The sequence below is a fragment of the Euwallacea fornicatus genome, chromosome 9, assembly GCF_040115645.1.
Source record: "Euwallacea fornicatus isolate EFF26 chromosome 9, ASM4011564v1, whole genome shotgun sequence".
Classification (NCBI taxonomy): domain Eukaryota; kingdom Metazoa; phylum Arthropoda; class Insecta; order Coleoptera; family Curculionidae; genus Euwallacea; species Euwallacea fornicatus.
This window is the reverse complement of record NC_089549.1, coordinates 2,436,178-2,462,174: the sequence shown is the minus strand read 5'-3', so window position 1 is coordinate 2,462,174 and position 25,997 is coordinate 2,436,178. Positions and strand designations below refer to the sequence as shown.

General features: G+C 33.2%; 6 protein-coding genes across 9 annotated transcripts; 3 read left to right on the top strand and 3 right to left on the bottom strand.

The window, feature by feature from the left end:
* Positions 1 to 74: 74 nt before the first annotated feature.
* Positions 75 to 4,649, top strand: abo (de-etiolated protein 1 abo). Of its 2 annotated transcripts, XM_066285789.1 has the most exons (5): positions 75 to 588; positions 637 to 809; positions 1,050 to 1,066; positions 1,122 to 1,572; positions 1,719 to 4,649. In XM_066285789.1, exons 1-5 carry the CDS (start codon positions 229 to 231, stop codon positions 2,140 to 2,142), a joined length of 1,425 nt encoding a protein of 474 aa, XP_066141886.1. In that variant the 5' UTR covers positions 75 to 228; the 3' UTR covers positions 2,143 to 4,649. The 2 variants fall into 2 exon arrangements, with proteins under 2 accessions (XP_066141886.1, XP_066141885.1); XM_066285788.1 differs by having other exon boundaries at positions 77 to 588; positions 868 to 1,572.
* Positions 2,673 to 5,738, bottom strand: LOC136341129 (eEF1A lysine and N-terminal methyltransferase homolog). Of its 2 annotated transcripts, none has more exons than XM_066285782.1 (8): positions 5,516 to 5,738; positions 4,968 to 5,372; positions 4,431 to 4,866; positions 4,103 to 4,374; positions 3,862 to 4,045; positions 3,316 to 3,808; positions 3,097 to 3,225; positions 2,673 to 2,953 (listed from the first exon to the last, which is right to left on the bottom strand). In XM_066285782.1, exons 3-8 carry the CDS (start codon positions 4,821 to 4,823, stop codon positions 2,679 to 2,681), a joined length of 1,746 nt encoding a protein of 581 aa, XP_066141879.1. In that variant the 5' UTR covers positions 4,824 to 4,866; positions 4,968 to 5,372; positions 5,516 to 5,738; the 3' UTR covers positions 2,673 to 2,678. The 2 variants fall into 2 exon arrangements, with proteins under 2 accessions (XP_066141879.1, XP_066141878.1); XM_066285781.1 differs by having other exon boundaries at positions 4,968 to 5,090.
* Positions 5,739 to 5,990: 252 nt separating this feature from the next.
* LOC136341120 (erythroid differentiation-related factor 1) lies at positions 5,991 to 12,236 on the top strand. Its single transcript, XM_066285766.1, has 18 exons — positions 5,991 to 6,463; positions 7,058 to 7,336; positions 7,653 to 7,757; positions 7,817 to 8,026; positions 8,084 to 8,236; positions 8,296 to 8,422; positions 8,478 to 8,608; positions 8,667 to 8,878; positions 9,028 to 9,230; positions 9,283 to 9,440; positions 9,500 to 9,656; positions 9,707 to 9,948; positions 10,019 to 10,162; positions 10,216 to 10,440; positions 10,512 to 10,695; positions 10,770 to 10,899; positions 10,956 to 11,135; positions 11,191 to 12,236. Exons 1-18 carry the CDS (start codon positions 6,237 to 6,239, stop codon positions 11,568 to 11,570), a joined length of 3,447 nt encoding a protein of 1,148 aa, XP_066141863.1. The 5' UTR covers positions 5,991 to 6,236; the 3' UTR covers positions 11,571 to 12,236.
* Positions 12,237 to 12,528: 292 nt separating this feature from the next.
* On the bottom strand, positions 12,529 to 15,219 carry TfIIFalpha (transcription factor IIFalpha). Its single transcript, XM_066285746.1, has 10 exons — positions 15,087 to 15,219; positions 14,860 to 15,029; positions 14,247 to 14,389; positions 13,991 to 14,192; positions 13,734 to 13,939; positions 13,514 to 13,673; positions 13,306 to 13,453; positions 13,120 to 13,256; positions 12,955 to 13,070; positions 12,529 to 12,898 (listed from the first exon to the last, which is right to left on the bottom strand). Exons 1-10 carry the CDS (start codon positions 15,108 to 15,110, stop codon positions 12,687 to 12,689), a joined length of 1,518 nt encoding a protein of 505 aa, XP_066141843.1. The 5' UTR covers positions 15,111 to 15,219; the 3' UTR covers positions 12,529 to 12,686.
* A 200-nt stretch (positions 15,220 to 15,419) lies between these two features.
* On the top strand, positions 15,420 to 21,534 carry LOC136341116 (protein bric-a-brac 2-like). 2 transcript variants are annotated; one of them, XM_066285752.1, is made up of 6 exons: positions 15,424 to 16,051; positions 16,236 to 16,443; positions 16,533 to 16,684; positions 17,136 to 17,274; positions 18,944 to 19,123; positions 19,201 to 21,534. In XM_066285752.1, the coding sequence occupies exons 1-6, from the start codon at positions 15,695 to 15,697 to the stop codon at positions 19,275 to 19,277; spliced, it is 1,113 nt and encodes a 370-aa protein (XP_066141849.1). In that variant the 5' UTR covers positions 15,424 to 15,694; the 3' UTR covers positions 19,278 to 21,534. The 2 variants fall into 2 exon arrangements, with proteins under 2 accessions (XP_066141848.1, XP_066141849.1); XM_066285751.1 differs by lacking the exons at positions 18,944 to 19,123; positions 19,201 to 21,534 and adding an exon at positions 18,256 to 18,677 and having other exon boundaries at positions 15,420 to 16,051.
* LOC136341117 (calcyclin-binding protein) lies at positions 21,525 to 25,897 on the bottom strand. The gene is made up of 5 exons (XM_066285753.1): positions 25,747 to 25,897; positions 25,411 to 25,627; positions 24,502 to 24,698; positions 24,215 to 24,381; positions 21,525 to 22,397 (listed from the first exon to the last, which is right to left on the bottom strand). The coding sequence occupies exons 1-5, from the start codon at positions 25,765 to 25,767 to the stop codon at positions 22,316 to 22,318; spliced, it is 684 nt and encodes a 227-aa protein (XP_066141850.1). The 5' UTR covers positions 25,768 to 25,897; the 3' UTR covers positions 21,525 to 22,315.
* Between the last annotated feature and the right edge of the window lie 100 nt (positions 25,898 to 25,997).

The window sequence follows — 25,997 nt, the reverse complement described above, 5'->3', positions numbered from 1 at the left end:
GTGAACACACACCGTTCTGTCAAATTTTCCATTAAGAACGCTCGGGTGTAACTAGTGCAGAGTGGTACAAAACCCTTCGCAATAAAAAATGATCCGATTACCTGGTTGAGGAATTGTTTGTTTTGTTTCCAAATTTCCAATATTATTTTAATTTTGCTTTATTTTGCAAATTAATTTTGGTCAATTTCCATCCGTTCTTGAATTGACAAACCTCTAAAGCAACAAAGAATGGAATCAATTTTAGAATCTTGTGCTCCCAAAAAATTTCCAGAGAACATAGTACTCCGACTAATAGACAGGGAGAGACAATGTAACCGCAGGCCTGGAACTATCCGACAATTCTACCAAACAGTTTACCCTAATTTCACTGTTATTAATGCTGAAAAGCCCCCTTGTTTTATCAGAAAATTCACACCTGATGGAAAGTTTGCTATTGCTTTCTCGTCAGATCAAAGCTCTTTGGAAGTGTACAGATACAAAGGGCCTGCGGCAGCGGCGGATTTGCTCCAAAGGATTGGAGATTTAGAAAAACCAGATAAGACTGTAGTGGATGATATTAAAAAAAAGATATTTTACAGATTTTTTGAAGTAAGTAAACAATAATAGCTTTCTTGTTCTTACAAATATAAATTGCAGTTGAAGCATTCAATAAATATTACCACAACTGAACAACTCAATAGGGAATGTAGCCTCTTTAGTGACGATGGTCGGTATGTTATTGTTGGATCTGCTTCATATATTCCTGATGAGATAAGGCCCCATTTTTATGAAATTTATACCAATAATGAAGCAGTTACCCCAACCATGAGGTAATGAAGACTTAACTCAACTGAAAATAACCTCTATAAAAAAAAACTTTCTATGTAGATCTCCTTTGGAAGAATATACTTTGCATTTGGTTGACTTGCATTTAGGCAAGCTCTGTGATACTCGAAAATTTAAAGTAGATAAAATATTTTTGTCCCACAACCAAGGGTTATATTTATATAAAGACACATTAGCAGTTTTGTCAGTGCAACATCAAATGATCCACATTTTTCAAATATTAGATGGCATGTTTGTGGACGTAAGGAAAATTGGAAGATTCTGTTATGAGGATGACTTATACTTATACAATTCAGTGTATCCAAATGAGCGGGCATTTAAAGATAGTTCCATTAACTCCTTGAAACATAGGCTTTTAACTTTCCTACACAAAAGAGCCTCATATATTAGTAGCACCACCAAGGATCCCACAGAAGTAAGAAAGTTCTTTCATTACTTTGAAAATTTTAAGTCTCTAAGAATGTGGAAGATGCAACTTTTGGATGAAAATCACTTATTAGTTAAATATGCCAGTGAGGAAGTGGTGTCTATGAAACAGACTGATGCCAATAGCAGCGATCCCAAGTTTTTTGTTGTTTATAATATAACAGAGAGCAGAGTCTTAGCTGTGTATGAAAATAGTTCTGCTGAATTAGCAAACCTTTATGAAAACTTTACAGACAACTTTAGAAATGCATGTCTCCATAGTGAGACCCAATTCACATGCAGCCCTTCAAATAACACATATGCTAGGCTTCATTATCGTAGGTAAGTTGGTTTTTATACTAGACATAGTGTCAACTGACAATATAGCGCGTAAAGTTCCCTATATCTTATCCATACATTAAATGTATCTCATTAGCTCTTAAATTTTAATTTTTTAATAGCTAATTACCTTTTATACACATCTATAGATATCGCCACACTATTATGGCTGCAAAATTTGGCGGAAAAGCCGAAGCTATCAGGCGAATATTGGCTTATTTACCAATAAGTGCTCAATCCTACACAACTTCACCGTACCTGGACTATTCCCTATTCAGCTACGACGATAAGTGGATTTCTTTGATGGAACGGCCGAAGCAGTGCGGGGAACATCCAATTAGGTTTAACTCCAGAGGTTCGGGTTATTTAAAATTCCGCCTTTATGTTGACAATCATAAAAACGTGGGATCAACAGCGAGGAGACTCGTAGCTTTTACGTTCCACCCTACAGATCCTTTTGCGGTTTCCGTTCAAAGAACTAATTCTGAATATATTGTAAATTTTCATGTGAGATGTGACAATCAAAATCCAGATTTTAATCGTTCCGATGTTAATCAATATAGCTGCCTATGACAAAAAGGCTTTTAGGTGTTAGAAATTTAGTAAAATTGTTGCAATTTGCAAGTTATTAGGTCATTGTACAATCTTCCCCACCGTTCTGCTTTTTTTGTTGGAAATATTTTCTATTTTATATTGACATCCCTTTTAGTTCTTTGGTAAATTATTTTTAAACAAATGTAAAAAAGTTCCTATAACCAATCATATATGTACATGTAAATATAACATGTAAATGTGCCATTTAATTCGCACGTAACAATCCACTACTTATATGATGGCCTATTATGTAAATATTGAGATTTCAAGTTTATTTATTAATCTATTGTTTATTAACAAAAGTATGTATTCTTGAAACAATCATAAGACTGAATGTAATTTATACTGCGAATACAAGAATGTAATTATGTAAATTTTGGCGACGAATTTGTCTATTCTCATATTCACAAGATGAAGCTATTTTCAAACTATTGTTTTGCTATCATCTTAAATGCATATGTAAACCCTGCTTGTAAACGCTGAGTTCTATTTGAGTAAGCAAAACTAGGTAATTTTCAACTATTTATTTTCAAACTCCCAACATAATCATCCACATGAACTTCATCTTGAACATTATTTTTTTTAAAAAACGTGTTGATTGCTTCAGCACCCCTTTTCAATTTATCCATAAAAAATTGGTTAGACTCTTCAATATTGGTGCAGAGAAACACTTCGTTCAAGTCTTCTGAGAGTTTGTATGAGACGATGGTTTTAAATGTTTTTTGGAAAGTTGCTATGATACCCGGACGTAATTGAGTATCCCTTAGGACCAGGTTTACCACAAAAATGCCTAAAAAACCATCAAATTGAATACTATGTTCCTAATAACCAATATTATTTCATTGTCAAAGAACGCCCACCAAATATTCAGTGCTAATATAACAATTTCTCGGTAAGTACGCTACATATTCGATTTTAAGCATACAATTATACCTTTAGATCCAATTGCCTTTGAGATCTTTTCCAATGTATTGGGGGCAATGAACTCTTTAGGAGGGCAACTCATCCCTATATCAGAACTTTTATTATCTACATCACAAAGCAAAGCATCAACATTGGAACCTAAAAAAAATATATAGGAGAAATTTAATGCGATCATTTCCCTTATTGTAATACACATCACCAAATTTATAATATACATTAAGTTCTTACCTTCATTATCTAACTCTTGAATGTAATCTAATCCATCTTGAATGATCGCTTTGAGCTTCTCATTTAAAGCAAAATCGAACCATTGCTTAGCAATTTTCAACATCTCTGCATCGATTTCTATCGCAGTGATTTCTCCTCCAGCCAAAAATTTTCGAAGAAAGGAACATAAACCGCCTCCTCCCAATCCCAAGACTACAACATTCGCCTTTTCCTTTGCTACCAAATACGTAGCAATACTCATATAAATATGATGTTGGCAGGTTAAAGTGGCCAAATCGATTATATCCTTTCGTTTCCCATTTCTGGTTTTAATGGTTTTCAGTTTAGCTTCTGATTGAATAACTAATTGGGAGGTGAGGTAAAAGAGGCGTCTGTACTTTTGGCCGTCGTCATGTTCGACGTCTTCTATGACGTAATCGCCGGAATAAGCAGAAGTTCCCTCATGTATTACAGTACGTTTACCAAGGTCGGAGCCTAATGTCAGAAAAGCAATCTGGAAGATGATTTTAACAGTTTGAAGCTAACGTTTTTTTCAATTTGATATACTTTTTGCAAATTGAAATTAGCAGGAGCTAAATTCCTCACCACACCTTCTAATTCCTCTTTGACCGAATCCAAAGAATCATATTTTTGTCCGCGATGCATCGTTACAATAGTTAACCGATTATGGCTAGTCATAGAAACCAACTTTTTCCTCCCAATTTTGGTTGAAAATAGCCATTCTGCCTCTCTTAAAAAGGTAATCATTTTAATATTATCAAATTAAATGTGATTGTGAAGAACTCACCTGCCTTCTGGTACTATAAATGCTGCGTATGACCCTCTTTTTACCTCAGAAGTAACCTCTGACTCGACTACATAAACGTTATATCGAGGCAATGCCTGATTTCTCTGGTCATATAACTCTAAAGTTATTTCATTTTCAACGCCCATACTAGACTTTTGTAAGGCTGAACATATAAAAGCAGCCTTCTGAGCACTAATCACATGTTTTGCAACTTCTTCCACTGATTCACATTTTTGTATCGTTTCTTGGGCGCCTAAATTCAATTCTAAAATCTTACATTTATTCCAGTGAAATACTATGTATTCAGTTTAACCCATAAATTAGTTACCTGTCTAGGAAGGAGCTTAAACTTGGTGCATACAACCATGAAAACCGGCATTGCATTTTCGCCGTTTTCTGCAGATTTTATTTCAGGCTCATAACACCGAATTGCACGAAACATCCAATTATTAGATGGGAAAAAGCTTAACAACCACTGTAAGATGTGCTCTTGTAGTAAAGAAATGCAAATATATCTCCCATTATACTTGAGAATTCTTTGAATTTCGGAGAAGTACTGGTTTATAGTTTTAAGAGTACCCTCTGCCTGGTCAGGCATTAAAGCATCGAGAGTACCCTTGTCAATAATAACATTGAATTCCTCATTTTTAAAATCTGTATGTAAAGCATCCATTTGGATATATTTTAGGCCTGGTCTTTCCTTATCTGTTTGTGACTGCATTTGTTTAATTACTATTTTTGAGATGTCAATGTTGGTGATATTTCTGTGAATGCATGAATATAAGTGTTCAAGAAGTTTGATTTGTAATCTTGCAAATATTAGGGCTATCTGGAGTTCTTTTTAATTATCAAAATTATTGCTTACCTACAACCAACATCATATAAATCCTTTCCCAAAGTAGAGCTTCCACATCCTACTATCAAAATATTATCTTGTAATTTGAGATATTTATGCAGATATTTGGCTAATTCGGGATATTCCCCATACCTATAAAATTTTAACAAATAATTTAAAGGCAGACATTAGAAGGTGAAGAGTAAATTTGAAGTCAATTTGTCTTCAAAGCCAGGTTCCAACTTAGGTGCAGTATTTGTGGAACATTATTTTAATGGGTCTCCTTGTACATAATTAGTTTGTTAGAATCCTCATCAAATTTAGAATATTTCTTATGCAGCATCTATATCCTTAAAGTCCCATTAACTGCATTATACAGAATTTGTTCAAAAGGAGAGTTTTTGTATTTGTATGTACTATTTTTCTTCTTGAGTACTGTAAAAATACAGTAGAACTAAATGTTCTAAAATGCATCTTTGTATGCTTTGCAAGTGATATACTATATAATTGTCAATTAAAAATATCTGAGCTCCAGTAAGATGAAATACTGATAATGAGAGAGTGATAATTAAACTCACCATTCAAAGGCCTTTTTACCACGTTTTTTAAAAAACTTATCCCAATAGTCTTTTTGACTAAATTCCTCTTTTGTTTTTGGTAGCAAATTCATGTTGTTCAACCTTTAAATTAATGACAATTTGTATATTTTCTTGTAACTTTGAAATTACTGTTAAACTAGAAATTAAGAAATTATACTGTAATATTATATATTATTTATATATAGTTTTATATATTATTATATATATAAAAATTTAAAAACCATTTGAAAACTAATTTGTGGTTATCTTTTTTGTTGTGACAGAAAGATTGTCAAAGTTCTGAGTTTATATAGCGTTTAAACAGAAGTGAGTGCTATGACCTCAATTAAATCGCAATATAAGATGCGGAAGGTAGCGAAATAATAGGTTTTTTGTGGTGATATGGAGAAAATGGAGAAGATAAATAAAATAATTGTTAACAATTAGAAAAAATACTTTTCGTAGCAGGTATTTTTTTAAAATCGTACGACGCGCCCTCTAGTGGTGTACATGCTCGATTGTGCAATATCCCAGAACTGCACCCATTCTTAACCTAATATTTTTTTGTTTACTTCTGTAAACTTCTTCCTGTCAGGAAGAATTGTTCTAGAATTATAATCAGTATTCCCGAACATTAGAAAATACACTATTTTTTAATTAGAAGTCGGTGAAATGTCCTCAATTTTCATTTAGTATCGTAAATGAGTAAAGTCTTTCCAAAATGTCTGAAGAACATGATAACATAGAGCCTCAAAGTAGTAAAGAAAGAACAGATCAGGAAAAAGTAAAATCTAGAGCTGTAGTGAAGTATTCTGCCCCAAAGCCCGCGACGTTTGCAAAATTGCAGTTTAATACTGATCTTAATTTGCCTCCTTCAAACTGGCTGAGCAGTTCTGCAGATTCCTATGGATTGCAACGAGTTATTCACCAACAGAAGGGATTTTCCAGGTACACTATTGAACTTGCTTTATGTAAAAAAAATGGTTAGGCAATAATCAGTGTTTTTATACTAAAATAAAATGCCAGTGTATACAAATTAAGCCAGGTTTATAAACTGTGTTACTGCAGGTTATTGTTTTTGCTATTTGTTGTTTGTTATTATTATTATTTGGAAAATACACATAAAAAATCACTGGAATCCATTTATAAATATTTTAATGAGAAAGATAGATAGTGTGATATTTTACAGATGATATGAAGAGTCATTAGACTTCTCTGCTTTGCAACTTCACAACAAAAATTGTTTTTGCCTTGAGTTTTACATAAAATAATTTTATATACTGCACCTCTTCTTTTTCCACACATATTTTAAATGGTTTTCATTTTTATTGTTACCCCTGTAGCTTTGTTAATTTCTCCTAGTTGGTTCAGGCAATCAAAAACACATCCTAAACACTTAACAGTACATTTATAATTATATCCTTTATAATGATGTGTCAGAAATGCCCTTTCTAAAAACAATAAAGTAAATTATTGCGAATAAACCTAGTAGTACCCTGTTGCAATTATTAGGTTTAAAAAAATGTTATAATTTTATTACAGCTTTAGGATGGCACATATGTTTCCTGACTGTGTGGGAGAGGTAGACGTGGTGTCAGATGCAGAGAACATTAAAAATCTGTTAAAAATCCCTTATAGTAAAAGCCATATAAGTATGGTAGTTCATCGTGTTGAGAATACCCTTTTATTGGATGAATTTGATATATATAAATATTTATTAAAGACTTCAGAAACAGAGTGGGAATGGCTTAAAAAATTTTTCTTTGAAAACGTGGATAGGGAGACTTATGAAGAAGATAAACATTTGTATATAAAAAATAGGTAAGAGTTTGTGACAAATGTAGTAATTTGTGTTTTGAAATTAAGAAGATGCCACTAATCCCAATGATTTTTTTTCATTTATTTTATTTGATTTCAAGTATTTATTCCAAGAAATCATTGGGAAAAATAATGTAGTTCAATGCTCATAGGGATATTGGCCCACAAATTGCTTAGTTGTTTGATTTTTCTCCTTCTCAATAATTTGTGTTTTGTTTGCAGTTGCTTCAGTTTCAAAAAGTGGTGGAAAGCTTTGTTTTAAACAAGTTTTTATTGATGACAATATTTTTCTAGTATTTATTAGTATGAATTATTTTAGGACACAAAAGGCCTTAAAACAAAAAAGTTTAGTCTCAAAATTTTTATATCATAGTTTGGTTGAAGGTGAGAAATGTCCAGATCAGGAAGTTCAAACCAGCAATAGGTGCTTATTGTCATACTCAATCTAAAAATATATTTTTTAAAGCTTTTCTTTTTCTGTAGTCCTTGGCAACATTATCCATTACAGCCTACTCAGAGTAATACTTTACAAACTCCCCCATTGCCAGACCCAACTCCGAGCCCAGAATGTCCAGATCCACATCCTTTTGAGTTTAATCGAAATGTTGCTTGGACATTTGAAGATATAGAGATGCTTTTGGGAACTGATATGCCCATTTTTGGTGGGGGAACTCATCCTTGCATTTCATTGAGGTGAGGAAAGGGAGACCCATTTCAGATTGAGCTTGTTGACTGATGATTTCTTTCCAGACTGAGAGATATGAATAAGCCCATTTCCGTTCTGACTGGCATTGATTACTGGTTAGACAATCTTATGTCCAATGTTCCAGAGGTTGTAATGTGTTATCATTTAAATGGTATAGTACAAAAGTATGAACTTGTAAAAACTGAGGATTTGCCAAGGTGATAATTTCGTGTTTTTGTTGTTTATCTCAAATTTGTATAAATATATATAATTTTAGACTGGACAATTCCAAATTTTCTCCAAAGTTAATTAGAGACGTAGCCCAAAGCATCTTATCATTTCTAAAATCAAACGCGACTAAAGCTGGTCATACATACTGGTTATTTAAGGGTAAAGATGAGGAGGTACTTTACAAAATAATAAGAAGAAAATTTAAATTAATATTGATTATTTTCCAAGGTTGTTAAACTCTATGATCTAACTTCATTGTGTCCTGAGGAAGACTTTCAAAAGGGCCAAAATCCCTTTACAATACCAGTAGCTATGCTTTTATATAGAGTAGCAAGGAACATGAAACAGTCGCCAGATAGGTAATGGTGAAATATCTGCTCGTTGTTGAGATTAAAAATACATCGTTATTCAATATAGATCACAGCATGGCACTATAAGGATGTTGCTGAAAAACACAGTGAAACTTTTACCTGAAGAAAAATATCCGGAAATTGTAACGTCGTCCCACTATATGTTGGCCGATTTATATTTGCCAGCTGAAATCGATCCAGAAAATCCAAATTTCGAACGTTTTGAAAGGGAGGACGATGAGGCGAGTGTTTACGATGACGATGAAGATTTAAATGATGGTAAGTTTAGATGATTCAACCTTTGATTGGAAATGCAAAGCGAGCGTGTAAAAAGGAGATTAGGACGGTTATATTCTAAAAATAGAAAAATTCCCAATTTATATCTCACAACAGACCAGCAATATGCTAACAAATGAATAATTCTTTAGGCAACTCTGTAGCAGTATTAGACCTAGAAAAAAGAAATCACCCTGAGAAATTCAGAAACAACTACAAACCTCCTTCTCCCGTGACAGGGAGTCCGGAAGAAAGATGCATTCAAGCAATCGGCCATGTAGTTGCAGGTTTAAACTGTTTACAGTATTTCAACGAGAAAAATGATAATGATAATCCATCTGATAAGGAGGAGGAAGTAGGTCTTGTTGGAGTATTAAGAACTAACAATTAAAAATCTTGTTTATTAGGTACCAATGGCAAAATCTTTTGAGCCCATACCCATGCCCTATGCAAAGCTAGGTGATGAATTGAAGATTAATTTATCAGAAATTGAATGCTCAAGTCGTAGTTCTAAAAGGCCAAGGAAGAAAGATAAAAAGAAAAAGAACAAAGATCAAGATCAAATGTAAGTGCTAGCGACGTATTTTAGTTAGCCAAAAAGGTGTAACAACAGACTGTATTTAGGGCTCTTTTACCGAAAGACCCTAGCAATGCCTCATACCACCCTAAATGGCCAACCTTTGATCCAAATACCATTTCCTGGAAAGGACACCTTAAGACTTTACTACTGGAAAAGGCAGCTCTGGCTTATGCGACGTTGGCCGAACACCATATTACTCAGGTTAGAAATTGTTTAAGCTAAAGATCTTCAAAACTACTGTTTGATTTTAGGGTCGTTACGGCGAATGCCTCCGAGTTTTGGGCCTACTTTTCAGGTGTCAATTGGCCTTAGATCGTACCGGAATGCAGAATGGAAATGGAGCTTTAAGGCTAAGCTGTTTATTAGGCAGAGCTGGGGATGCCTGTTTAATGATAGTCAAACACTGGGTGGACGTGGATATATACAAGGAACAATTGCATTCGCATCGAGATGAAGATGTCCGGCTGTTGGAAAAATTAGAGCAGGATGAAAGGTGGACATTTCTTTATTTTTATTTCTTTTTCGGCTATGAAGATAATTAACTAATTGCTTCCTTTTTTAAGAATGTATCGAGTCAGTTTAGGAGACAGCGCAGCAAGAGTAGTTCTTATCCCCGACATTAGGACACTTGAACAAATGTTGCTGAAAACCGTCAAATGTTACGAAACCGCCAACCAAATATCTCAGTCAGAAAGCATTTCTTTCAGGTACTTTAACCAATATTATAGACATTGTTTGCACATAAAAGTATCGCTTTCAGGTTAGCCAACAGCTTGAACGAAGTGGCTAGCTACTATTTACAGATATCACGACAAGCTAAAACCTCGAAAGATATAATTGATGCTTGTAATAACAGCGAACCTTATTTGACGAAAGGTTTGCACATTTTTGAACGTATTCACAACGACGCTAATATCGCCCTTTTGAATTCTAATATGGGGCATTTACATAGACTTATGGCACATGCTCACACTCCAACTGAAAGGTAAAAAATACAATTAGCACGGAATTAACGTAATTATTTGAATTAATTTTAATTTTATTTGTTTATTTCAGGGGCGAATTGACGCCTGCTGAAAAGAAGCATTATAATAAAGCGTTTCAGAGTTATAAGAGGGCTCTGCGCGTAATTGGAGATAGAAAAGATTGTCCCGCAATTTGGGATGCTGTTACGTGGGAATTGAGCACCGCTTTGTTTGTGTATAGTTCCATTATGTATGAGAATCCTCCTTCGGATGTGGTGAGTTATGGTTTTATTAAATGCTCTAATATAGGTCTTAATCAAATCTTAAATATGTTCATTGATTTTTTCAGAGTAAAGCGGAAGCAGAGAAACAGGTCCTTGAGGCACTTAAAATGGCGTTGGATCATTGCGATCTGGATGAGACCAACACGAAGTTTCCCTTATATCAGTACCGAGCTGCAACGTTGCATTTCAAAATTGGTAATTAAACAAAACAGAAAGCGAGGAAAAAATAAACATATGCCATTTTACCATAGGATCTTTGTGGCATAGTCATGTTTGGGATACGCCAGCCGCGGACACTAAGAAGCATACAGTTCAACTCGTCCTAAAGAACTACGAAAAAGCCGTAAAACTGTTCTTCCAATCTGGAGATGCCATTTATTATCTAACATGCCAAATGCAGCGTGTTGCACTGGCCGAGCAATTTTTTGATTGTAATTGTTTAATAATACACTATAGCACCGTTTATTTATTTCCTCTAAATTATAGGTAGTACATCTCCAAGCGCAAAACTGAAACATCTCCAAACTTGCCTCGAGTATTTCTTGGAGATAGACGAGCTGTTAGAGTCACTGATCAACAAAAAATTGGAACTTTCCGAGGATCAAAAAGAAGGCGAAAATGAAAAACCTTTTCAAACGGGTCACTCCCTTCTAAAATTAGTCAAAAATCGACTTCAACATTGCCTTAAATCTTTAGTCAAAGTTTGCGTGTCTAAATGTAACACCAGAAAAGATTTGGCCGAAAAATATAAGGCCTGTTACAAAGCCACATTTGGGTTATCTGATGATTTGGATTACGATAGAATGTTGAATGGTTTACACAAGGCTTTAGGCGAAATTGCCGATTTGAATAGCAATGTAGATTAGAAACTACATATGTGATATTTCAGTGCCCAGTATTTACGACAGTCTCTTTGTTCTAGCTGAAGATTCATTTTGAGTTTAAAAGTAACAAATTGTTTATTTCTTTGGTTTGCATGGTTATACAAGGTACTGCTTAAAGTAGAGCGTTTGTTCAAAGTTAAATAATCTCTTTAAGAATTTAAATTAAAGATAATTTTGTTGATATTATCAATAATCAGCGAGTTTTTTTTCTCAAAATAACAAGAAAATTAAATGTTTTCGTGCATGTGTAGTTTTCTTCGGAAGAAATATATTTGGTTTTGAAATTAGTATAATAAGTAATGTTGAAAAAATTAGTTCGAGTTTCTCATTCTAATGAACCGTTTTATTCAAGTATATAATTAGAGTGAATTTTCGGGTTTATCAAATATTTTAAGGTGTCGTTGAATATTAATTATGTAATACGACAGTTTTTATATGTTGAAATGTCAAGGTAATATGAGTTTGTCATTAAGATTTTCTTTCTGAAGTACACCTAACTATAAAATGTTTGATAGTCAATCTAATTAAGTAAGAAAGTTTGCATTATTTGTAATAGAATTTTTGGAAGTAAGGCTTTTTTTAATAATTTGTTTTAGTCAATTTGTAAATATTTGATATTTAATAGATCGGCGAAACTGTGATATTTAACCAGTTAATTTATTTCACCCATTCCCTTTAAGATATTTAAAAATTGAAGAAAACTTTATTGACAGTTTCCACTTTCTACGTTATTCTGGTAGTTAGCCGCTGTTGTCTTATAGTTAGAACGTCTTATTCCTACGAACTTTATTTTTTACAATCCTCTACCTAATTTTCTTAGTGGCATTAAGATGTCGAATTTAGAATGCTCGCAAAGTGCCGCACGTTAAAATTTTGCGCCCTTTTTGTGTTATAACGCCAACAAACAAGATCCTAAAACAGCTAAAACTTCAAACACAGCTTAAATTTGGAAGTAAACATTTAATTATCTGTAAGTTACATTTCAACTCGTACCTGCACAATAGCGTCTAAAAGATTATAACTTAAAAATCATTTACATAATATATTTTAACAAAAAAGGCATTTCATTATACTGGGGAAGCATATACATCAACTTTGCTACGCCTTAATGGACAAATACATCTTTCCCTTCAACGTTTGTTTAGTAGGATTGATCTTCTTAAGTATTTGCGTCATGATATTCACCAACTGTTCACTAGATAATCCAGTTTTCTTGGATTTGAATTTTTGCAACAACTCAGTGGTGGTCATTGGCTTTCTCATGAGATACTTTCGAACCGCGTCTTCAGTTATTCCCGACTCGGCTAATCCTAAAAATCACGAAAAACGTGCATTACACATTTTTTAAATTTATTCAATGCTTTACCCGGAATGAAATTAGGTAAATCCAGTTTCGGCTTCTTACTAGGACCGGCTAACGCGTCATTGACGATTTTGCGCTTAGCATCCACGGCCGGTGATGGAGCTCTACTAGAACTTTCACTAGAAAATACTTTAATTAATTTGGATTTCTCAATGTATGGACACCAACCTGGGGGGTTCAGTCTTAACTTCCGGTTTTTCTTTCTCCTTTTTATCGCTCTTTTTTTTCTTTGCATCATCATCTGTAGAACTATCAGAACTAAAGTCGTCATCGGGGTCGTTGTCCTTTTTTTTCTTATCCTTCGACTGAAATTACAATTTGCATACAAATAAAGGAGAGTCATAAAGTATTTACCTTAGTTTTATCCTTTTTCTTCTTTTTCTTCTCTTTCTCTTCCTCAGGTTTCTTCTCGTTTTCCTCTTCTTTCTCCTCTTCTTCATTTTTATCTTTATCGTCTTTGTCGGAGTCCTCCGATTCTTCTTCATCGGAATTTAATAATTTTCTGCGCGATAGTCTTGTTTGTTGTAATACAATACACATTTATCATTTTTTACTTCCTTACTTGAGTCCCTTTTCCTCAGCTACACCATCAAGATTGATGTTTTCTGGCTCACTCTCACTGCTGTCACTTATATAGTCTAGTTCCCTTCCCTCTTCATCCCCATCATCAGAATCTTCTAAAGCTTCCAAGTCTGTATCCCTTTTCTTCTTCTTCACTGGAGCTTTTAATAACACATTCAATTAGAACCACAAAACCAAGATTTACAGAAACTGCTTTTTACCTTTCTTTTTCTTCTTGCCTTTACCATCTTCTTCATCTTCAGCTTCTATTTTCTCATCAGCCTCAGAGTCTGAATTTCCCTCTGAACTGTCCATCCATTCATCTAATTCTGATATCTTCAATTCTTTATCCTTTTTTTTTGATGTCTTCTTGCTTTTCTCTCCTTCATCGTCCAAATCCGCATCATCCTCTCCTTTCAGCCTTTTTCTAAAATGATTTATCTTACTTCAACTATTCTAAGTAAAGTGAAATTATCACCTAAGCATAAGGGAGAAATAGTTCAAATGTTTATTGCGCTTATTAAATTCCATCTCAGCTTCTTCAGCAGATAAAGCTTTGTATCTCTGGATGGACTGAAACTTGTACCATTCATGCAAGGGAAATGCTTCAATGGCTCCATCCTCAGCATGTGTAAATACATAGTATGCTGCATTTTCTGATATTCCACCTTCTCTAATTCCTAAATGTTAATTTGGTATCAATGTCTTGTGCCACATGAGAAAAGATGGCAGACCTTTAAATTTTTTAACAGTACTTCCATAACCCTTCAAGATCCATGGCTGATCATCTGGTCTATATTTTTTAGCAACAATTCCAAGTTTTTTCCTTCTGGCCTCTTCTTTTGCTTCTCGTCCGAATTCTGAACCGGCTCCAAACCTAATGAATTGTGCTTTTGGAATAAGATTTTCAAAAATAAAGTTAATAGTTATTTGTTCAGGCAGTTGTTGAACTGTTACGACTTATTAAAACAAAGAGACATGATATCCGCGACGTAAACATTGATTTGAGATCAGGACTTCAAAAATGATTAGAAAAACACATTTTAAAATGGGTTGTTTATAAAAATATTGATCCTAACTTGGTTTATATTTACCTAAGCCACCCCATAGTAAAGTATTATAACAAATTATGACATAAACAAGCTAATTTTGTAAATATACAAGGTTTCATGAAATTCTTGTGTCTTGAAAGACTTCTTAAGATATTAGTTGGAAGATGATAAAATAATAGCAGTTCTGACCACAGCAATAATCTGTGTTTGACGATTGGAAATTTTAGCCAACTAGGCAACTAATTACATATACCTTATGTACTACTACACATTTTTTTAGTAAAATTGAACCCACTTAGGTTGTTCTTCTTCAATGCCTTTAAACTCCTTCATGTTATTTTCTCTTTCCATTTTGACCTGAGTCCATTTTCCGAAGTCAACTCCAAGGTTTCCGTTGAATCTCATTACATGATAGCGTCTCTGACTGTCTTTTGGGACCCGTATGGTAAATTCTTGGACTGTTGGCTGAAGAACATATTACTATAATAGTAAGTAGGTTATTGGAAAGTGATTACTACCTACATTATTTGTGGAACTGGAAGCCATAATATTTGAACTATTATGCGGTTGTGGGTACTAAATCTGAATCAAATCCTAAAATTTAACTTATTATTCGATAAATTTAAAATTATCTAACCTTATAATCTCATATGAGAAAAACAGGATCGTCAACAACCGATCAGCTGTTACATTTTGGTTTTACTTAATGACATGGTGTGTCAAATTTAAGATTAAAAGCCTTTTCCTTTCCTCTTTTCATGTTTAATCACTGTTCTATTGGCACCAAGTTATGCACTATTCATCAAATGTCTAATTTTGTCTACATTTTTAACATTATTTGTCAATTTGTTAGTGTCAAAACAAACAGTCTGGTAACTATTTGGCATTTTGGTTTGCAGTTTGCTTTTGGGAAAAATAAAAAAGTATAGAAATAATAATAAAATGGAAAGGTTTTAATTTTTGAGCTTCAATAGCAGCTTTTTGTATCAGTAAAGACAGGAACTCTTCCATTTTACCTGAAGAACCCCTATGAGAAGGCTAGAAAGAAGCAAGCAAATCCTATAACACAAACTAGATCACTTCCAAAGGTACACCAAAAAATATCTAAAACCACGCACCTCCAATTGATAATGGAAGTTGGAGATCAGTTTTCCTTATGTTGGAACAATTTCCACACAAATCTGAGCTCAGGTTTTCATAGTCTCTTAAAAGACGAAGATTTGGTTGATGTAACCCTTGCTGCTGAAGGCAGATTTGTTAAAGCACACAAAACGGTTCTTTCTGTGTGCAGCCCTTTTTTTAAAGAGTTGTTTAGGGTCAACCCTTGCAAGCACCCTATAGTTATCCTGCCTGATGTGAACTATGCAGCCTTGAGGAGTTTGTTGCATTTTATGTATCAGGGAGAAGTTAGTGTTAGTCAAGAAGAGATACCTACTTTTATGAAAGTTGCTGAAACCTTAAAAGTTAAAGGATTGACTGATAATGCTGTAAGTGCAAAAATTAGTAAAAATTCTATTAGTACATTTACATTAAACTAAAATGGCAATATTTTATGGCTCTTTCTAACCTAACAGAAAACTATCAGAACAGTTTAAGAAACCTTCTGGCAAGCACAATCATTTAAAATGAATCAAATCTTTAATACCTCAGTGGATTATTTAATCTTTCTAGGATGCCCCTAATGGGTTTAACTCAAAAAGTTCCTTTGGAGTGATTGACACACACAGGCATGATATATTAAAGAGACCCAGGCCTGTGAAAAAGTTAATTCGCCCTATGCAGCCATTAAGGCCATTAGAAGTTCCTAAGGTCTCTCATTCTCCTCAACCATCAATGCCACAGGCTTCTCCAATAAAGCGACCACATTTGGATTCTTCCGGTAAAAGACTCAACTTTGAAGTACCACTTTTGGATGCATATTACATAAACTAGTTTTATAACTTTCAAATGAATGTAGAATTTATGTAGGCACACCACCACTTTCTTTGTCAAATCAAGGAATTTTGGGTCAACCTCCTCTTTCAAACTCTCCACACCAAAGTGAGGCATTGTCTTTAATTAAGCCAAAGGATGAGCCATCAGATCAAATTGAAGATGAAATGGTGACACAGGGTGCAATGGTAAGACATGAACACTGAATTTATTCCAGTTATATGTCTCATGCTGAGTAATTATTAATATTGGTTTTCATAATTTTTTTGTGATTTAATTCTCAGTAGTTGTATTAAAAAAAAAATTAATGAAGAGTTATATATATATTTTTTAGTACTACTACTGAATAGGCCATTAAAAACTAATCATGAAAGTGCCAGTGATTTTGTTTTAGTTGCAAATATATTTTTGTTTCACAGACCGCTAAAAAGTTAAAATCTGGAATAAAGTGTTTCTTAATCATATTTTTAACATACTTGTTACTACTTAATGTGTTTATACATGTAGCGATGAAATACCATTTCTATTATATTTAAATGCCATTATTAAGTAATACTTTTCTGTATACATGGTCATACCTATTTACATGTTAATTGCTTTGTCGGCTATTTTACGATTTTTTTCTTATTATTGTTGCAGGATGAAATGCATATCGACCTTGCTAACATGCTAGACACCCAGCTAAGCGGTGGAGAGCCGTCACCGTCCCATCAAATACCTCCCTGGCCTGCGCCTGGCGAAATGACACCAGTGATAGCAAGTGAAACATCACAGCCAGGTAAGTCTGATGTTCGAAATCCGATTTTGGTAGATTCTGGCTGTCATAGAAGTTCCGGAATGCATATAGCTGTTGTTTTCTTTATGCGCTTTTTTTGTTTTGTCTTTGAATGAAACGTTTTATGAGTAAACAAAAAAAGGTTATTAATTATACCACAGGGTGAATTAGTTTATACTATTAGCTACGAAATGCGTATAAAAGAGCATTGGTTTTATTACAAACGGCTTTGAAACAACGTAGGATAAAGTATAAATTTTTATCTTTGTAACATACCTTGGCCTGAAGACTCAAATTGCAGCGTTCTCCTCTGTGTCATGAATAAAATTGTGGTAAACAAATATGGTATTTTAAAGGTACTCGCAGTTCCAAAAAAAATTGTAAACATCGCATCGTTTTTGTGGGTGACCGAATCTTCTTTAACCTTATCCTGTTGAATCATGATGCAGACGGGTAAATCACTATTTATTGGTCCCATTTTTGGTAGCAAGTTGTTCTGGTTAAAATAATACACAATAATAATACGCACAATCTCTTAATTCCTATGACGATGATTTAAGCTTTTCAATTATATTCTGTTATACGGGGTCGTTCAAATTCACAGCTCACCATTCGGATCTCGAAAACCATAAGAAATACGACGTGACGTCAACTCCACATCTCTTATGGTTTTCCAAGTCCCAATAGAGAGCAGCGAATTTCAACCAACCTGCATGTGAATACTTATCGCGATGCGATTGGGCCGCTCCGGTCGAGTCATCGCTACATAAAGTAGCACAAAAAACCTACATTATTGTAGTCAATTCGCTTCGAGCAGTGCAGATCATTAAAAAAAAAGTTTATTCCATATTATAAAATTTTAGTAGAATTGATAATATACTCCTGCATGATTGTGCTTTTATCACCAACATCCAAGAATGCCGTAGTACTGCAAATTTAGCGTCGAAAACAGAGGCCATAACATTGTGTATTATTTTATCCCAGGTACCTTACAACTGATCCTAGGGCGTCGCGGCAATCCCAGGCTGATTGTCGACGGGTACGCCTTCTACAAGAAGTCGGTCTACAAAGGGAAAGCTTTTTGGTATTGTAAAAACTCTAGGACGGCCGAAAAGTGTCCTTCGGTCGCGTGGACGATGAACGGTAACATTGTTAAGTGGCCGTGCGCGCACAATCACGTGATATTCCCCGACCCGTTCAACCCGGAGGAAGACTCGGAAGTCCCCCTAGAGAATTTACAGGAGGTTCTGTGGCAGACTTCTTTGAGTTAAGTGTGTCGTGTCATTCGGACTTTCGATTTTTAAATTTGGTGAATTCATTCGTACGAGTAGCTTAGTTTAAGATAAGTACGTGGCACCATCATCTGTAATCCCCTTCACATTTATTTATAAAGATGGTTAAAGTTTCGACGTTGTTTAATTTTTAGTCCGCAATTAGTTGGAACTGTGTTTTTACACGGGCACAAGTAATTTAGCATAACTTTACTATTCTCTACAGGGTGTCCCAGAAAAACCAGAGCAAAAGGGTAGGTGCTACAGATTTCTCAGGAAAAATTAGACCTACTTGCGAAAATTGAATTTGTGCAATTTTTTTGTCCGAATTTTTCAAAGACATCATGCAAAATATTACTTATAGTGCCCAAATAATATTTCCTTAACTTTTATTTGGATAGGAGCTGGTCTTTGCGTAATAAAGAGTGGCAAAGGACAGCTAGTTTTAATCGACAATGGCCACATGTATACCTTCATCGACCAACGGGACAGCAGGAGCCTTTGGATATGTGTCAAAAAGAAAATGCTGAATTGTAGCGGTTGTGTCACAACTATGCACGGACAGCTCCTAAGTTCGATGGGTAAGTCGTGTTAAATAAGCAGTTTACCTGCACGTCAAACTTGAGCAATTGAAAGTACGTTTCCAATATTTTTCCAGGCCATAATCACCCCCAAATCCACGATGTTATTCAAAGGCTTCAAGTTCCAAAGTCAAATTTGTCAGACGTTAGTTGAACATTGCGCGTTATTTGTTCGTGCTTATTAATCTTCCATAGAAATGCCATTTTCAAAAATTATTTGCCTCTAAGGGAATTTGTTTAAGTTTAAGAGTAATCGACTAGAATCTCAGATTTAATTTGCTCTGACAGCTCAAAGGTTTAAAATTGTTTTGACTGGGTTAAGCAACACGAATAATTTTTGTTTGTTAGAATTTCTTTATCTATTCTTTGCAGCAGCGACATTTGTATGGATTTTTATAAGTAAAAAAGCGCAATTTACCAACGTCATCGAAGTTCTGTCGTACCAAAACCCGTACCAAATATTTGCCATAACTAGTTATAAACATTATTTTTACGTTCAATGACTCCAAGGATAACGGAGACCCGAATTAATGTTATTTAGTCCTCGTTTCTAAGTATTTTTGGAATTTCTCTATGTATTATCATAGGCTTTAATTTATTTAGTTATTGACATATTAGGATTAAAAATTTATTTATATTTTTGTTAATGTTTATAAAGGAAATTATTTTTTTGTTTTTGATATACCGGGTGACAAGGAATTTAGGGTGTAAGTGTTCCCATATTTGAACGCGTGCATTAGTATTTACAGAGTGTTCTATTTTTCTTTTATTTATATAATGTTGCACATAGAGAGGCAACATGTAATTAGAATAAATTCTATATTAGAAAAGCCAATTTTTCCTTAAAAAATATAATTAAAAATTGCAAATACTGTTATTTTAAATTTGACACAATTATTTCACTTCTACCACAATTTTATCCTTCATTTAAGGGGTAAAAAGCACCTCCCAACATTGTTTATGGAATTATTTACTAGGTTTTTATGCGATGTCCGATTCTCTCAAATGTGTTGGCGATGAATAGTGGTTTATATCTTGGAATTTGGAAAAGTTGGGGTGGTTTCTACTTCCAAATGAACGTTTTTAGGGACAAAAAAAAACTGGGGCAAAATCAAAACAAGGAGGCTCGTAATTCTTAATATCTTTAGAAACGAGTTGGCTTTTTTATTAAAGAATTTATTCCAGCTAAATGTTCGTTCCTTTATATGTCCATTTCAGTTTTGAAAAATTTGTTTTTTTAACACCAATCTACCCACCAAACTAAAAACATTTCTTATTAATTCTTATCAAAATTTCATTGCGTCCATCTACACGTAAAACAGTAGTTTTATAATCTAACAAATTGTGGTCAACTAAAAAAGGAAATGTGTGAACAAATATTTGATTAACTGGCAAAACTGTTGTGTACAGTTGAAAAAAAAATTCAACAATTTTTAGTTTCATAAACAGGTTTTTAACTCATCAAAATCCACTTAATAAGCTACTTATTTCGAAGAGATATTAAACATTCATTTACCTGAAACTCAATATAGTAAATGCAAAATTAGCAAATCACACTTAATTTGAAATACAATAAGTCCAAAAACTCTAAATAACCTTCATTTGAAGAAACTAAACCGGGAAAAAACGTCAGAGAGAAAAAGAGTCATATAGAAAGCAAACAGAATAAGGGAAAGAAAAAAGAACAAGGTAGCTGGTGGAATACATTAGAATGATTTATTTAATAATGTCCTGATGACGAAATCTATGTTGTCATCATTGATGTCCCATTGATTGCTTATATTGTTAAAGTTTTGGTATATATCGAAATTGTGCCAATGTGGGGAATATTATTTTTTTTAGTAAATATCGGTGGCGTTTAACAAAAAAATTGAGGGGGTAATAAGGGGCCTGGCTTCTTAAAAAATAGCGTCCCGTAAATTTTTGATATGGCTTTAGGGGCTATTTGATGTAGACTCTTACTAGAAATGTGCTTGCCAAATTTAAACTAAATACCTCAAAAATTGTCAAGAGTTGCAAATAATTTTCGAAAAATGTTAAAATTAAATACCCCGTATATTTGTTAAATAATAATCATTCACATAGACGCCTTATTTATGATGTTTAACCATTTCTTGAAAGGGCACAGGTAAAAACTGAAACGTCTGCTATAATTTAAACAGACCTATTCAATATTAAAGTGATATGTGGTTTTCTCAATTCCTAACAAGTTCTGGACTGAGCATATGCAGAGATTAATTTTCTGTTAACTTCAAACTTAATGTTTGTAATACGCAATACGTGCAATAAAAAAACCTCGTTGTAATCTAGGCTAACGCACATTTTCTATAGAGAGTTTTGACTGTTATTTATGATACATAGCAACATTAATATTAAGGATTTGGCATAATAATAAAGCAAATTGTTATCGACTGATTTTTCTTTCTTTACTCAACATTGAAACATTTACTATAAAATTATGGCTTACCATGTATGCTGTTAACACACAATACTAGAATATGGAACAAATATTACTAGAAAAATATGTAACTATGGGATTGGTGTTGAAGGATTACAATAGTGAGTTCAGACGGTCGGTAATATCAAAGTTGACAGCTCAAGGTTAAGAATTGATATAACATTATGTATTATTGTAAAAAATTGACAGACGTTTGTTAAATTTGTGGTTGAAAGTGAATAGACTACTTTCTTATTCTTAAAATGAACACATTTCTGTATGTACTACCACTAATAAACATGTAAATTAGGCTGTTATTGAAGCTCCAAAAGGGTCTAAATAAGGTAATATCGCGCTTCCTTCTGACAATACAAAATATATGGATTGTTTATCATTATAAGATGTTTTTAATAGATGGTAAATTTAATTGACGCTTCAATATATACATAAAATGGATATCTATCGTGAACACAACGTTAGTGCCTGCCATGTTATTACATATAGTCAACACTTAACCTCTTAAAGATAAAAAAAATCTCAAAGTTGGTATTACTTCTGCTGAACTTACTCTACAGTCTGCGAAATATATTTCGTTCTGAAGATTACCAGAATATCTTAGTCGCAGGTAATATATATATTGCCTCACTTGAATGTATCAATGATATGGAATGATTATCGTTGTGTGGGTTGTGATCGTATATTAAATATATTTCCCAGACTCTTATGCTTTAACTTATGAAACATTGACGAATATATTAAAACTTGGGAGTATTATTACGACTCTCGGTCCAAGCTTTGGCTATTGTCCGCTTCATTTCGTCGTCCCCAGTCTCGTACCTGTGAGAAATGAAATACTAATGTTATAGTAACATCTATTCGGATATATTAGAAAGCCACTGCTGACGTCTGTTACTTAATTATTCATATCTGGAGTTTAGGATAGTATATGAAAGGTAATAGGTACCACCTAACGTAAGGTAATTAACATGGAATTGTTACCAGGAAGCAGAGCCGTCACAGTACATTGAATTACCTACCTTAATTGAAAAATGTAATTAAACTAAAAGTGATACAAAAAAACGCCTTAATTTTTCCAGTTCCAGGAGTTCATAAATAAATGAATTGCAAGAGTTATAGTACCTTTTAATAGTCAAATTACTTTCACTTCAATTAATTTTTGTAAGAAATATAATTATTGCTAAGAATGGAGTTAAGTTGAATGATTGGTCGTTCAGTATTACGTTATGATACTGTATAACAGACCCTTTAGAGATTTTATTAAAATCATCTATGTCCAATAAGAAACAGGGTTCGCTGTGGCTTTTCTGTCCTTGCACAGTAATAATACACTAATATTTATAACAAAAATGGTTTACAAGTGGTTAATTTTTTAGACTATACGAGTAAACGGACGTGTTATGTTGTTGAAGGCACAAGATAACTAATAAATTATTTATCTACAACCATTTAAAGGTCGACAAAAATTATATAAAATATCGACGGCGAAACGTTTAGTCAACGAGATTTTATTCTTTCAATAAAAGAATAGTTAATTATATTATTATTTAATATGATCTATAGAGTCAAATTCAGAGAAAAAAAAGAAACTAAGAGTCCAACAACAAAAAGTAGTGGAAGATTTTTAAATTTAACCTCTAGATCAGTTTAGATTGTAAATAAAGAAGAATTTCTATTTAAAATATTTTAAGATTAACAGAATGGAAAAAAACCTGCAGAGCTTTTACTGAACCACAAAAACTACCAACTTCTGGGTGTATTTACCTTGGTAACTTTAAATGTGTTTCATCAACATAACAGGACAAATTAACATTTGTTGGTGTTTGCATTGTCTGTAAGGTTAACACATATTGTCAAAACTATAAAAAAAATGTAATTGAGAACATCCATAAATTATATAAAATAGGTTGTTTTTTTAGGTGGGGTCGGACAGAGGGTGTTGTTTAAGGTTTCTATGTACAAAATTAACAACAATAGCAGAGAGATATCTTTAAAAAATATGCAGAGAGAAAAGTGAGAATTTTTTTAAAAAAGTACTTCAATGTCAAGTAATAAAATCGTGAAAATTCTCACATTTCCAATGAAGATTTACCTCTATAATGTGGATTATGATGTCTGCAAAAATAAACGATAGTTAAAATAACACACATCCAATCCCAAAAATGAACCAAAATTATGTAGAAATCATTTGTATAGATAAATAGTGACATAATTTGGTAATATGGTGTCATTTTAACTCATAGTTGAAAAATTTGGTGAAACTCTACTCTGATGAGAGTAACCAAGATGAAGTGAAATAAGGCACATGAATAGGCATAAGATCCAATAAACTAATGAAATAGAAAAGTGAAGTAACATACTACATATCTACATAATTTTGGTGGATACCTGTAAATATGGCGAAGAAGTGGAAAAAATCTCACTAATGAAGTTTTATTTTATTATCACCAAGGGTTTGCAAATTTCATTTATGGAGTTTTTTTGTAATACACAAAACTTCTTCCGTTTTTTAACAAGTGAACAAAAACTAAATATAATTCCCCACATTACATATTATCTATTTATCTAATAGAAAATTTGAAAAGCAAAAGCTCTACTTAAACAACACAAGTCAAGCTGATTGAATCAATACTTACATATTTCTCATAAGGCTCATTAACCCGGCCGATGGATCTGACTTATCCTCCATATCTAAACTTGGCATTTTCTTATTTTCACTTGCTTTTTTCTCCCATTCAGTTACATGGGACCAATGGATGTCTTCATGTTTTGCAGCATTGATTAAGATGAGGTCATTTTTGACCTGTATTTAGAGATATTAACAAATCTGTTTGTATAAATGAATATGGATGATTGTGAGCACAAACTTTTAGTTTATGATGGAAAAAAATGCATTGCACATGAATGTACAATTTACTATTACCTTATATGTGCTACTTTTTGGATCAATGGAGTAAAGCAGCTGTGTGACTTTAAAGACATAGTCTTTGTTTTCTAGATTTTTTACTATTAGTTCCAAAGATTTCTCTTGGAAATTGCATTGGACATTTTCAGCTGGGACAGTATTCACTTTTGGGAGGGTGATGTAAAATTTGACAAACTTCTGGCTTTGATCCCATGCTACAAAAACATGATAATTTCCACAAAAAAATAATTATCATATAATCAAAAAATTCTGCTGTAATTTATCAATCCGACAATAGACATTGCACTCTATTATCATGAATATCTGATTTTTACATATAATTTTTAATACATCATATATTGTTTCTGAAAAATAATTGCCTGAGAGGTTATATTTACTAGGAGATTGAGGAATCTAATAAGTATTGGCAGCTGAATTCATATTATTTGAAGATTTGTTTAAAATTGCAAGTAATTTGACAAATTTGACTGCCAGACCTTCTGATTTACACAGGAGCATCTCACTTTTGAGAATATTTTTCATTTTGTTATGAGGCATATCTTGTTTTAACAATTTTGAATTTATGCATTTATGTTGGGATGAAAATGAGATAACCCTGTTTTAGCCTTCTATTTACCATACTGTATCCCCAAGCTGTAATTAGAGATGGCAAACCATCTCATTTTTTGCTCAAAAGCTCTTTGTTTTAGCTTTCTTTCTTCAAATTGACAAGAAAAGTATGTTGTTAGCTGCTAGCAACAAATAAACTTTCACGGTGAGTTGTGTGGTACATTGTAAATTTAAAGATTAATATATTTTATATGTGTCACCATGTTTTTTTTTTTTTAATTTTCCCCTTTTCAATTTCAATAATTTGTTAGCCTCATGCATAACCCTTTTTTGTAAGTGGCAAGTAACATTCGTTACCATAATTGCTTAGTTTAACTTCGTAAGGAATATTCGTTGTTTTGGGTGAAATTTTGGGTTCCTGTTGTTCAACAGTAATTTCCATTTTAGACTGGCTTTCTTCCAACCTGACGACTTCAGACACCAATTTTCTTTTCTCAATACTGAGGATGTCTTTGACTCTTTGTCGAATGGCATGTTTTTCAAGATTTTCGATCTCGGCGATATCTTTCTTTAGCTGAAAAGTAAAAATATGGAATGGGTAGAGACTGGAAACTACAGAAATTCTTTTAGCAAGGCATTTTTCTGTATTAACACTTATTAGTATGCAATTTTGAATATTTCTTCAATACTTACTTCTTCAATTTTGTTTGCCATTTTCCAGATTTACCTTTGGTTCGTACTTACTTTATCCGCTAGGTAAAGAAATGTGAAAAAAGAATCTCGAATTTTCCTTATTCCTTCAATTTTTTGTTTCTATTTTAGGAGGAGAAGGAAGAGAAGTAGGAATATCATGAGACGTCTAATGTCTCCAGATTTGTCAGTTTTTTATGTCAAGTATAATGGTATCCTTTTTTAATAAGTATTATTAAAGCAAGACAACAACA